Source organism: Artemia franciscana, chromosome 2, assembly GCF_032884065.1.
Source record: "Artemia franciscana chromosome 2, ASM3288406v1, whole genome shotgun sequence".
In the NCBI taxonomy this organism is placed as follows: Eukaryota; Metazoa; Arthropoda; class Branchiopoda; order Anostraca; family Artemiidae; genus Artemia; species Artemia franciscana.
In genome coordinates, this window is record NC_088864.1 from 62548431 (window position 1) to 62562590 (window position 14160).

The window sequence follows — 14160 nt, forward strand, 5'->3', positions numbered from 1 at the left end:
TTTTCCAATATCTGTAAAATTCTGAAAGCTAGCACTGAACTGCAATCATAATTAATTAACATAATAACGAACTTAACTAACCTATAACGAAAATATAACAAACTAACCTATGATATTTTCCAATATCTGTAAAATTCTGAAAGCTAGCACTGAACTGCAATCATAATTAATTAACATAATAACGAACTTAACTAACCTATAACGAAAATATATTAAACTAACCTATGATATTTTTCCAATATCTGTAAAATTTTGAAAGCTAGCACTGAACTGCAATCATAATTAATTAACATAATAACGAACTTAACTAACCTATAACGAAAATATAACAAACTAACCTATGATATTTTTCCAATATCTGTAAAATTCTGAAAGCTAGCACTGAACTGCAATCATAATTAATTAACATAATAACGAACTTAACTAACCTATAGCGAAAATATAACAAACTAACCTATGATATTTTTCCAATATCTGTAAAATTCTGAAAGCTAGCACTGAACTGCAATCATAATTAATTAACATAATAACGAACTTAACTAACCTATAACGAAAATAAAATAAACTAACCTATGATATTTTTCCAATATCTGTAAAATTCTGAAAGCTAGCACTGAACTGCAATCATAATTAATTAACATAATAACGAACTTAACTAACCTATAACGAAAATATAACAAACTAACCTATGATATTTTTCCAATATCTGTAAAATTCTGAAAGCTAGCACTGAACTGCAATCATAATTAATTAACATAATAACGAACTTAACTAACCTATAACGAAAATATAACAAACTAACCTATGATATTTTTCCAATATCTGTAAAATTCTGAAAGCTAGCACTGAACTGCAATCATAATTAATTAACATAATAACGAACTTAACTAACCTATAGCGAAAATATAACAAACTAACCTATGATATTTTTCCAATATCTGTAAAATTCTGAAAGCTAGCACTGAACTGCAATCATAATTAATTAACATAATAACGAACTTAACTAACCTATAACGAAAATAAAATAAACTAACCTATGATATTTTTCCAATATCTGTAAAATTCTGAAAGCTAGCACTGAACTGCAATCATAATTAATTAACATAATAACGAACTTAACTAACCTATAGCGAAAATATAACAAACTAACCTATGATATTTTTCCAATATCTGTAAAATTCTGAAAGCTAGCACTGAACTGCAATCATAATTAATTAACATAATAACGAACTTAACTAACCTATAGCGAAAATATAACAAACTAACCTATGATATTTTTCCAATATCTGTAAAATTCTGAAAGCTAGCACTGAACTGCAATCATAATTAATTAACATAATAACGAACTTAACTAACCTATAACGAAAATAAAATAAACTAACCTGTGATATTTTCCAATATCTGTAAAATTTTAAAAGCTAGCACTGAACTAAAATCAAAACACCGGCCTAAGAATAACTGGATATTCTTTTAGGGTAAGAAAATTCCATCAATAGCTGGCAGAAAATTTCTAACTTACTTTTTAAGTATCTCAACATCGGCCGTGATATTTAAATATTAAACTATTAGTTTTATTTATTTTAGTGCTCTCCGACTGGAGAGTGGATTAGAGAATGCAAATAATATATGGAAGAGAATCAGTGTTCAGCAGAAAAACACGAATGTCACAACAAAAATTTCAGAAGAAACTGAGGTGAGTAATTTTTGAAGAACTTTTCTTAGCTCAAAATACAAATCTGAAGTTAATGTTGTATTGAAATTCTCTCAGCATAACTCTGTTTTTTTTTTTTAATTAATACTATCAAAAATATAGTACACGAATTTTTAGTTCACGGCGATTAGTCCCTGCCTGAAATGCTCTAATTGGGCAACCTAGATGTATATTTTCTTTTAGAAACTCTTGCCATTTCTGTAATAGCGCATCACCGATAACTAAATGATGAGAAAACCCATGACCCAACACCCACTTAGGGTCGAACTATGCCAAATATTGTTTTGCTTTGGTTTTCTGTATAAATTAAAAAGGCTATATGCTTTTTTATGTTTCTGATTTTCTCCATCCTCCGTGGCCCTGTCTGTGCCTATTAATTTATATTAATATTATAATTGTGCCTTTTTTTGGTAATGTTTTCCATCATATTTTAAATGTAAAACTGTCTTTAAAAAAATAGGTATAGTTAACATTTTGACAGTTTTAGGGATCGGTGAGATCAGGATGAAACTGGATGGGAAGAATAAAAACCTGTCTAAGATACGTGACTGACATAACCGAACCGGATTTGCTCTCTTTGGGGTAGTTGGGGGGGGGGGGGGGGTAATTCTGAAAAATTAGAAAAAATGAGGTATTTTTAACTTACGAACGGGTGATCGGATCTCAATGAAATTTGATATTTAGAAGGATATCGTGTCTCAGAGCTATTATTTTAAATCCGACCGGATCTGGTGACATTGGGGGGGGGAGTTGGGAGGGGGAAACCTAAAACTTGGAAAACACTTAGAGTGGAGGGATCGGGATGAAACTTGGTGGGAAAAATAAGCACAAGTCCTAGATACATGATTGACATAACCAGAATAGATCCGCTCTCTTTCAGGTAGTTGGGGGGGGGGGGGTAATTCCGAAAAATTAGAAAAAATGAGGTATTTTTAACTTACGAACGGGTGATCGGATCTCAATGAAATTTGACATTTAGAAGGATATCCTGTCTCAAAGCTCTTATTTTAAGTCCCGACCGGATCTGGGGACATTAGGGGGAGTTTGGGGTGGGGGAACCCAAAATGATTGAAAACGCTTAGATTTTTAGGGATCGGGCTGAAACTTGGTGGGAAAAATAAGTAGAAGTCTTAGATACGTGATTTACATAATTGCAACGGATCCGCTCTATTGGGGGGGGGGGTTAATTCTGAATAATTAGAAAAAATGACGTATTTTCAACTTACCAAGGAGTGATCGGATCTTAATGAAATTTCATATTTAGAAGGACCTCGTAACTCAGATCTCTTGTTTTAAATCTCAACCGGATCTAGCGTAATTGGGGGGGGGCAGTTGGGGGGTACTGGAAATATCGGATCGGATCGGATCTTCATGAAACTTCATATTTAGAAGGACCTCGTAACTCAGATCGCTTATTTTAAATCTCAACCGGATCCAGCGTCATCGGATGGGGGTAGTTGGGGGGGGGACCAGAAATCTTGGAAAATACTTAAAGCGGTGAGATCAGGATGAAACTGGATGGGAAGAATAAAAACCTATCTAAGATACGTGACTGACATAACCGGAACGGATCTGCTCTCTTTGGTGGAGTTGGGGGGGGGGGGAATTTGTAAAATTGATGTATTTGTAACTTGCGAAAGGGTGACCAGATCTTTTATGAGATTTGATAATTAGAAGGATCTTGTGCTTTAAAGCTCTAATTTTAAATTTTGACCAGATTCTGTGACATTGGGGGATTGGAGGGGGGAACCGGAATTCTTGGAAAACGTGAAAATTAGGGTATTTTTATCTTACGAATAGATGATCGGATCTTAATGAAATTTGAAATTTAGAAGGAATTCATGTCTCAGAGCTCTTATTTCAAAACCCGACCAGATCTTTCGACATTGGGGGGAGTTGGAGGGGTAAATCTTGGAAAACACTTTGAGTGGACGAATCGGGATGAAGCTTGGTGGATAGAATAAGCAAATGACATTGATACGTGATTGACGGAACCGTACTGGATTCGCTCTCTTTGGGGGAGTGGGGGGAGGGGTTCAGTGATTTGGCGAGTTTGGTGCTTCTGGACCAGCTAGGACGATGAAAATTGGTAGGCGTGTCAGGAAGCTGCACAAATTGACTTAATAAAGTCATTTTCCCAGATTTGACCATCTGGGGGGCTAAAGGGAGAGGAAAAATTAGAAAAAAATTAGGTATTTATAACATACGAGTGGGTGATCGGATCTTAATGAATTTTGATATTTAGAAGGACATCGTGACTCAGAGCTCTTATTTTAAATCCTGACCGGCATTAAGCCTCTTATTTTCCTTTTAAATCAATCTATTGATTCATAGAATTTTGTTAGAGCTCATACCATATGAGCTCTTGGCTCTTAGCTCTTGGCTCTTAGCTCTTCATGCCTCGTCACAAGTGCCATATGAGCTCTTAGCTCTTGTTCTACCAGAAAAGGGATGACATATACTTTGATCAGCTCATCAAGAGCTATCGACTGCCGTCAAAAAAAATCTATCTGTCTTAGTTCAAAAGTGGACTTTTTTGCCGTAGGCCAAGTTTCTAACGTCATCACTTAGAAAGGAGCAAAGGATAAACTCTAATCCCTTTAGCAATGAGAGAACGTATAAAATTTAAGAGGCACAACTGATACCATTTCTCTACTGCAATCCCAAGTGCAAAAAAAGGAATGATAAACTCGGTTAAAATCACGAACAGAAATGGGTTGTAGCAATTGATTTTTGGCCCCAGGCAAGAGTTCTTTGAAGCTTTACAAAATGCGAAGTCATATTCATCAATCCGGCCTAAGGTCCACACTTTCCGTAAAAACCGCAGAGGTCAGACCCTTACCACTCTCTAGGAATAAGCTGAAATTGGGGTGCTAGGAAAAAAAACACGATAAAACCAAAGTGTTGGTCTCACAACACGATAAACCAATGAAATAAAAGCACTTTTTCCAACGTGGAAATATAGAACAGTATGTGCATTAACGTGCATAACTTTAAAATAACCTGCATTACAGTAATGTGACCGACTTACGAAAATACGTACAAAAACACACCAATGAATCTAAGGACTCTTTTTAACGCGGAAATATAGGAAAGTAATATATCTGAATGACTTGAAGAAATTCGAATACCTTGATAATTTCGCTTCATTTCTATAGGTTCTGTGTTCAAAATTTTTTTCAGTTAGTCTTTAAGGGATTCGATACCTTAAAACCATTTTGCAAGCATCAGCGTCGGCTGACTGTCCCAAAGTCAAAGGGTTCATTAACTAATTCTTGTAGGTGACTAGCCACCATCGAGAGTTACTGACGATCTGTGGTTTTTTATTAAGAAGTTTGTATTAAAAGACAATAAAATTTTACATCTCCTGTTTTGGCAAGATTTTTAATCCAAGTAGCAAGCTCCACTGGGATTAGTTAGCTCCACAGGAAATCTTAGGGGACAATATGTGTTTTAACATAGGGGGCAAATTGCTTCCTCCCCCTCCCAATTGGTTCCCTTGTCTGATTGGTCTCCCTTATCTCCAATGAGGTGAATATATCTCTACAAGTGTAATTTGAGAACATAAATCAAAATGATGACTTATGAGAACATTTTTAGATACGCCCTTTTGTTGTGGGCTCGACGATACAGTCTTTTATTTCTTTTTTGGTGTCTTTTTGGTGATGTTTTTGTTTATTTTGTTTAACTTAACGTAAAATTATATCAATTATAGTTTTGTATTTTTTGCCAGAAGGCAGATCACGGATGCGTGTTTATTTGTTTGTTTGTTTTTTTCTTGTTTTTTTTTTTCCAGGGGTGATCGTATCCACCCAGTTGTCCTAGAATGTTGCGAGAGGGCTCATTCTAACGGAAATGAAAAGTTCTAGTGCCCTTTTTAAGTGACCAAAAAATTAGAGGGCACCTAGGCCCCCTCCCACGCTAATTATTTTCCCGAAGTCAACGGATCAAAATTCTGATATATCCATTTTATTCAGCGTAGTCGAAAAACCTTATAACTATGTCTTTGGGGATGACTTACTCCACCACAGTCCCCGTGGTAGGGGCTACAAGTTACAAACTTTGACCAGTGCTTACATATAGTAATGCTTATTGGGAAGTGTACAGGCGTTTTCAGGAGAAGTGTTTGGTTGGGGAAGGGGTTGAGAAGAGGGGGATATGCTGGGGGAACTTTCCATCGAGGAATTTGTCATGGGGGAAGAAAATTTCCATGAAGGGAGCGCAGGATTTACTAGCATTACTGAAAAAAAACACAATGAAAAAATAAAAATGAAAAAGCTTTTTTCAGCTGGAAGTAAGGAGCAGCATTAAAACTTAAAACAAAAAGAAATTATTACCTATATAAGGGGCTCACCTCCTCCTAATACCTCGCTCTTTACGCTAAAGTATTTTTAGTAATTTCAACTATTTATTCTACGGCTTTTGTGATTCAGGGGTCATTCTTAATGAATTGGGACAAAATTTAAGCTTTAGTGTAAAGAACGAGGTACTGACAAGGAGGCGAACCCCCTCATATATGTAATAAAAAAATGAGAATACAAAAGTTCTTTACGTAAGCTAATTCATAAATTACGTATATCTTTTACTAATAAAAACATTCGTAAAAAATTAAAAGTTCTAGTTGCCTTTTTAATTAATCGAAAATCGGAGGGTAACTAGGCTTCCTCCCCCGCTCTTTTTTTCTCAAAATCATTCGATCAAGATTATGAGAAAGTCATTTAGCCAAAAAAAATTATATGCAAATTTCGTTTTAATTATTCCTCTGCGGAGAGCCAAAATCAAAACATGCATTGGTTCAAAAACGTTCAGAAATTAAATATAAAAAAAAGTTTTTTAACTGAAAGTAAGGAGCGATATTAAAACTTAAAACGAACAGAAACTACTTCGTATATGAAAGGTGCTACTTCCTCATCAACGCCACGCTCTTTACGCTAAAGTTTTTTACTGTTTTAAAAAGAAGAGCTGAGAGATAGAGTGAAACTTTAGCGTAAAGAGGGGGGCGTTGATGAGGAAGCAGTCCCTTTCATATACGAAATAATTTCTGTTCGATTTAAGTTTTAATGTCGCTCCCTACTTTCGGTTAAAAAAAAATTGTTTTTTATTATTTTCATTCAAAGAAGTATGAGATGCGCCTCTCTTTTTGAATGCGTCGATATGTCTTTTAGCTCCCTTCTTTCTTTTTATGGCACTTGGTATTAACCAAGTGACATATAGCAATCGCCAATTCTGTCGGTCTGTCTGTCTGTCTGTCTGTCGGTCCCGGTTTTGCTACTTTAGGCACTTCCAGGTAAGCTAGGACGATGAAATTTGGCAAGCGTATCAGGGACCGGACCAGATTAAATTAGAAATAGTCATTTTCCCGATTTGGCCATCTGGGGGGGAGTAGGGGGCCGGTTAATTCGCAAGAAATAGAAAAAATGAAGTATTTTTAACTTATGAGTGGGTGATTGGATCTTAATGAAATTTGATATTTGGAATGATATTGTGTCTCAGAGCTCTTATTTTAAATCCCGACCGGATCTGATGACATTGGGGGGAGTTGGAGGGGGGAAACCTAAAATCTTGGAAAACACTTAGAGTGGAGGGATCGGGATGAAACTTGATGGAAAAAATAAGCGCAAGTCCCAGATACATGATTGACATAATCGGAACTGATTCGCTCTCTTTGGGGTAGTTGGGGGGGAGTAATTCTTAAAAATTAGAAAAAATGAGGTATTTTCAACTTATGAACGGGTGATCGGATCTCAATGAAATTTGATGTTTAGAAGGATATTGTGTCTTAGAGCTCTTATTTTATAACCAGAACGGATCCGCTCTCTTTGGGGTAGTTGGGGGGGGGTTATTCTGAAAAATTAGAAAAAATGAGGTATTTTTAACTTACGAACGGGTGATTGGATCTCCATGAAATTTGATATTTAGAAGGATATCGTGTCTCAAAGCTCTTATTGTAAATCCTGACCGGATCTGGTGACATTGGGGGAAGTTTGGGGTAGGGAAACCTAAAATGATGGAAAATGCTTAGATTGGAGGGATTGGGATGAAACTTGGTTGGAAAAATAAGCAGAAGTCTTGCATACGTGATTTACATAATTGGAACGGATCCGCTCAATTGGGGGGGGGGGGTAATTCTGAAAAATAAGAAAAAATGACGTATTTTTAACTTACGAAGGAGTGATCGGATCTTCATGAAACTTCATATTTAGAAGGACCTCGTAACTCAGATATCTTATTTTAAATCTCAACTGGATCAAGCGTAATTGAGGGGGGGGGGCAGTTGAGGGGACCGGAAATCTTAGAAAATACTTAAAGCGGTGAGATCATGATGAAACTGGATGGGAAGAATAGAAACCTGTCTAAGATACGTGATTGACATAACTGGATCGGATCTGCTCTCTTTGGTGGAATTGGGGGGGGGGGGTGTATTTTGAAAATTGAGGTATTTGTAACTTACGAAAGGGTGACCAGATCTTAATGAAATTTGATATTTAGAAGGATCTTGTGCTTTAAAGTTCTAATTTCAAATTCCGACCAGATCCTGTGACATTCGGGGGAGTTGGAGGGGGAAACCGGAATTCTTGGAAAACATGAAAATTGGGGTATTTTTATCTTACGAATAGATGATCGGATCGTAATGAAATTTGATTTTTAGAAGGAATTCAAGTCTCAGAGCTCTTATTTCAAATCCCGACCAGATCTTTTGACATTGGGGGGAGTTGGAGGGGGAAATCTTGGAAAAACACTTGGAGTGGAGGAATCGGATGAAGCTTGGTGGATAGAATAAACAAATGTCCTTGATACGTGATTGACAGAATCGTACTGGATTCGCTCTCTTTGGGGGAGTTGGGGGGAGGGGTTCAGTGATTTGGCGAGTTCGGTGCTTCTGGACGTGCTAGGGCGATGAAAATTGGTAGGCATGTCAGGGAGCTGCACAATTTGACTTGATAAAGTCGTTTTCCCTGATTCGACCATCTGGGGGGCAAAAGGGAGAGGACAAATTAGAAAAAATTAGGTATTTATAACTTACGAGTGGGTGATCGGATCTTAATAAATTTTTTGTGACTCAGAGCTCTTATTTTAAATCTTGACCGGCATTAAGCCTCTTATTTTCCTTTTTAAATCAATCTATTGATTCATAGAATTTTGTTAGAGCTCATACCATATGATCTCTTGGCTCTTAGCTCTTCTCGCCTCGTCACAAGTGCCATATGAGCTCTTAGCTCTTGTTTTCTTTTTTTTGTGTCCTGTCGATTGGCGTTTACTCAACATCTTGACGTTGATTTTATAATTCAGCGTTTGTTCACGTCGATTGGCGTTTGTTTGACGTCTTGACGTTAATTGAATAATCAAACAGTTCGTGGCAACGAACTGTAGTAAGGAGCGACCCGGCTCAATAGTAAACGAAACTCTGAAAAATTGAATTTTGATACTAATAGATAAATCAAATGAATCGGATTTTTATGCTGATTTTGAATATATGGGTTTCATCAAATATAGTCTTGACCATCAAAAGTTATGAGCCTGAGGAAATCCGCCTTATTTTGGAAAATAGGGGAACACCCCTAAAAGTCATAGAATAACTATAAAAAAGCTGTGTCCCCCTCAACGCCCCGCTCTTTACGCTAAAGTTTTTACTGTTTTAAAAAGTAAATTTGAGAGAAAGAGTCAAACTTTAGCGTAAAGAGCGGGGCGTTGAGGAGGGAACAGTCCCTTTTATATACGGGATTTATTTCTTTTCGTTTTAAGTTTCATTGTCGCTCCTTACTTTCAGTTAAAAAAAAACTTGTTTTTTACTTAATTTAATTTTAAATTGTCCTAGCCGAGTGGTTTCCACGCTAGATTTGAAATCCTGTGTCCGTAAGGGCTGGGGTTCGAGTCTTTGTGTTGCTGATTATTTGGTTTGGAAAGGGGTCAGCGGCGTGACTCAGTAAGCTCAGGAAGAGTTGACCCTGTCCCAAATGGGTACCTAGATGGAAAAACACGGGAAGCGTCGGAGCATTGGCCCCCCAGCCACACTCCCAGCCGAGGGCAGTGAATCAGGAGATCAGTATTTGCCCTAAGCAGACCCTTGATCTGCGTGTGAAAATGTGTTTGTGTTATAATTCGAAACAACCTGAATAACCAATTTTAAAATTTGATTATCAAATGTCGAATTATTTCGGCTTGATTTCAATTCTCTAATGTATCTGTAAATAGGGCACAAACTGTAAAATATGTGCAGAATTACTTTTCATCAGGTAAATATACGGGGCTTACATTTTTTTTTATCAAAGGCTCCCATTTCTTAACTTTTTTTCCATAAGCCAAACGAGGATGTGACGCATAATTGCAAAAGCCCATAAAGTTCTAATTATCTAGAAAGCCAAATAATGTTAGGGAACAGCATCTCTGGTAATGAAATATAACCCATCACATTCGGTTAAAATATAGAATTTTGGTTTGGTCAAAATTTTGGTAAGTAATAAAAGCATTGAAATTTTACAGTCCCTATCGGCGGTGCTGATCTCTGTTTCAAGGCCCTTCAGCCAGGGAGTGCAATGGGGGGATGGGGGCCACCCATCCCGTGCTTTCGCACACCCATCCGGCTTACCTTCCCCAGATTTCTCCACATACCCTTTTACAGCTGCGTTGGTTCTGGCTGACCTTACAGAGTAACACTACTGACCCCTGTTCCAAACCAAATAACCGGCCACACCAGGAATCGAGCTCCCGCCCTTTTGACAAAGGATTCCAAGTCTAACGCGTTAGCCACTCGTCTAGGACGGTTACTCGTAGACGAGTCAAAATTTTGGTGGAAAAAAACTAAAAAAGTAGGGGTATTATGTTAGGATTTTTGTGAGAGTGCTGTTCCTTTTATTCTTCAACCTCTTTTTTTCGTTTTTTTTTTTTTTTTTTTTTTATTAGTTCCAAATCTGCCTTTGTCATTCTTCAACAATAGCACAGTTTAAAATATTTTTTTTTCTGTTTACTACATTTACATACATTTTGTTTATTTTTCACGTTGTCGTTATTTTTTTTCAGTTTTCACTCCTTCTTCCGAGACGAATTTACGCGAATGCAACTATCTGCCATTAAAATTGTCACCATTGTAAAAAAAAAAAGTACAAATTAGGAATAATACTCCCATTGCATGGTTATATAGCTGATGTCATTTTAGAATCTGATAAGATAATTCATTGTTTGAAAAGCGGCTATCACAGGCTGCAGTGTGACGAATAGACAGTTTTGGTCAAAACAAAGAAAAGCAAATAATGTTGGTTTTCTTTTAATTTGATTTGACATTGAAATCAGATGCAATAGTAAAGGCCATACGGCTCCAATGTTTAATTATTTTATTTTTTTCCCCGAAGCACTTCATATGGAAGAGGTGGTCATATAAAGTTCGGAGGGGTCTCATTCGATTGGACATCGGAAGTTCTAGTGCCCTTTTTAAGATTCAAAAGTGATCGGAGGGCAACTAGACACCCGCGCCCTTTTTCCCCAAATGCATCAGATAAAGATTTTGAGATAGCAATTTCGTTAAAAATAGTTCCAATGTCAAATGTGTGTCACGGTGTCAACCCCCTAGGGCCCGGAGGCAGACGTTTTAAGTTATGCCCTGGCAGCATATATGGTTCTTATGGAAGGGATACTCGTATAAACTTCAGAGAGGACTCATTTGATCGGAAATTGAAAGTTCTAGTTCATTTTTAAGATTCAAAACAGATTAGTGGGAAACTAGCTCTTCTTCCACGCCATAAGGCTTCTATGTTTCTTTTCCCAGAAGCACCTCATATGGAAGGAATGGTCGTATAAACTTCGGAGGGGGCTCATTCAATTGGAAACGGGAAACTCTAGTGCCTTTTTTAAGAGTCAAAAGTGAACCCACCCCTTGTCTTTTTTCCCCAAATGCGTCCGATAAAAACTTTTAGATACCTACTTTGTTAAAAATTCTTCAAAAGTCAGATGACAAGAACTCCACAGTCGACACAACCCCCCATAACCGCGGACATGCGTTGTAAATTGTGCCCTGGGGGCATATATGGTTCTTTTGGAGGGGGTACCCGCATACGCTTCAGATGGAGCTCATTTGATTGGAAATTAAAAATTCTAGTCTTTTTAAGAGTAAAAAAAAAGGTCGGAGGGAAACTAGCCCCCCCCCCCCCCGAGCGCTCTTTTTCCCTGAACCCATCAAAAAAAAATGTATAGTAATTTTTTTTAAATAGTTCAGAAGTAGATAGAAAAAAAAAATTCTGGGGTCGACACAACCTCCCAGAGCCCTGGGACAGGTATTTTAAGTTATGCCCCTGGGGCATATAAGCTTATATGTAATGGGTGGTGGTATAAACTGTAGAAGTGGTTCATTTGATGAGAAATTGAAAGTGTCAGTCATCTTCTTACGAGTCAAAGGTGACCATAGGGCATCTATCCCCCCACACACCCTCTTTTCCCGAATTACATGCGATCAAAATTTTGAGATAGCTAGTTTGTTTAAAATAGTCCAACGATCAGATCACAAAACTTCCGGGTCAACATAACCTCCCTCCCCAGACCGCAAGGGAAAGGTTGTAACTTATGCCCTGGTGGCATATAGAGTTTTTTTTTTTATGGAAGAGGTGATCGTATAAACTTCAGAGGGGACTCAAATGATTTAAAATTGAAATTTATAATTTTGTTTTTAAGAGTCAAAAGTGATCCGATGGCAACCATCCCCCCCCCCCAAATCTCTTTTCCTCGAATACGTTCGATCAAATTTTTATGTTGCTAATTTGTTCAAAATAAACCAAAGATCATATAACAAGAATTCCAAGATAACACATTCCTCAGAACACGGGGGCAAGTATTGTAAATAATTATGGCTCATTCGAGTTTATGAGGGGGCTCATTCGGTTGTAAATCGGAATTCTAGTTCCCTTATTAAGAGTCAAAACGGATCGTATGTCAACTAGCCCCCCACCAGAAAAAAAAATATACCTTTGTCCCAAATGTATCCGATCAAAATTTTGATATACTTATTTTGTTTAAAATACTTTAAAGATCAAATAACGAAAATTCCGGGGTCGAGACAACCCCCAGAGTCCGGGGCAATTGTTGTAAGCTATTGCCTGGGGGGTATATAAGGTTAAATGTAAAGGATGGTCGTATAAACTTCAGCGATGGTTCATTTTATTCGAAATTGAAAGTTCTATTTATATTTTAAGAGTCATGAAAAGTGATGGAAGGGTACCCCCACCTCTCTTTTCCGAAAATGAATCTGATCGAAATTTGAGATAACCATTTAGTTTGAAATAGTCCAACGACCAGATGACAAACTGCTCGAATTCAAAACACCCCCCTCCAGCCCAGGGGAAGGGTTTTAACTTATGCCCAGGGGGAAAAAGTTTTCATGGAAGAGATGGTAGTATACACATCAGAGGGGACTCAAACGATAAGAAATTGAAAGTTCTGTTGTTTTTTGTTTTGTTTTTTTTTTTTGGGGGGGGGGGGGTTATCTATCAGAGACAGCGCAATAGCACTGCAAGTAAAGAGCGATGTGGGCACAATGTATTGTTTTTTTCTTTTAGACCAGGGCACTTCGTATCGAAGGAGTTGTCGTAGAAACTTCGAAAAGGGCTCATTTGATTGAAAATTGAAATGGCTAGGGTCTCTTTAATAGTCCAAAGTAATTGGAGGGCAACTAACCCCCCTTCCACGCCCACGTTTCCCCAAGCACACCCAATCAAAATTTTGAGTTTTTTCACCATAATTTAAAGCTTCAGATATTATGCCTGTGATGATGACAATCCCCGCCCCCCAGACCCATCAGGGCAAGGGTTGTAAGTTATACCCTGGGGACATATAATAAGCTATATATGGAAAGGGTGATCGTATAAGCTTTTGAGGGAGCTCATTGGATTGATAATCAAACCTTCTAGTGCCGTGTTTAAGATTCAGAATGATCGGAGGGCGGATACCCCCCGCACATCGTTTTTTCCTGAAATCCATCTTGTAGAAATTTTGAGATGTCCAGTAAAGTGCATATTGTGTTCTGGTCTTGAGAAGGCATAGGGGTCGTCAGCCCTACTCATGTTAATTTTTGCTCTTTTTGGGTTTGACTCAACTGTTTATTGTAATTTCCATCTGTTTTGAGTTTCGCTTATTTATTGATAGTGGTCTGTTGTAGTTTTACGCTTGGAAGATTACTTGACTTTATTTTGCTCAGTCTTGGCTTAATGGAGCTCTTTTTTTTTAGTTTTTTTTTAAATACTTGTCTTGTAAAAAAAAAGTTTTTCAAATTAATTTTTGTTCATTTTTTATTGACATAGTCTTATGTCATAAAAAATAAGAATACATCCACATAAGAATCCATAAGAATCTCTCTCTCTCTCTCTCTCTCTCTCTCTCCCTCTCTCTCTCTCTCTCTCTCTCTCTCTCTCTCTCTCTCTCTCTCTCTCTCTCTCTCTCCTCTCTCTCTCTCCTCTCTCTCTCTCTCT

The 14160-nt window shown here is 37.4% G+C and overlaps 1 protein-coding gene across 5 annotated transcripts in view; it reads left to right on the forward strand.

The window, feature by feature from the left end:
• Nucleotides 1-14160, forward strand: part of LOC136043906 (uncharacterized) — a 305479-nt gene that overhangs the window by 288262 nt on the left and 3057 nt on the right. For all 5 annotated transcript variants that reach the window (XM_065728944.1, XM_065728942.1, XM_065728943.1 and 2 more), the window contains one exon: nucleotides 1585-1693. In XM_065728944.1, the coding sequence (XP_065585016.1) occupies nucleotides 1585-1693 (109 nt within the window). The remainder of the gene's footprint in view (nucleotides 1-1584; nucleotides 1694-14160) is intronic.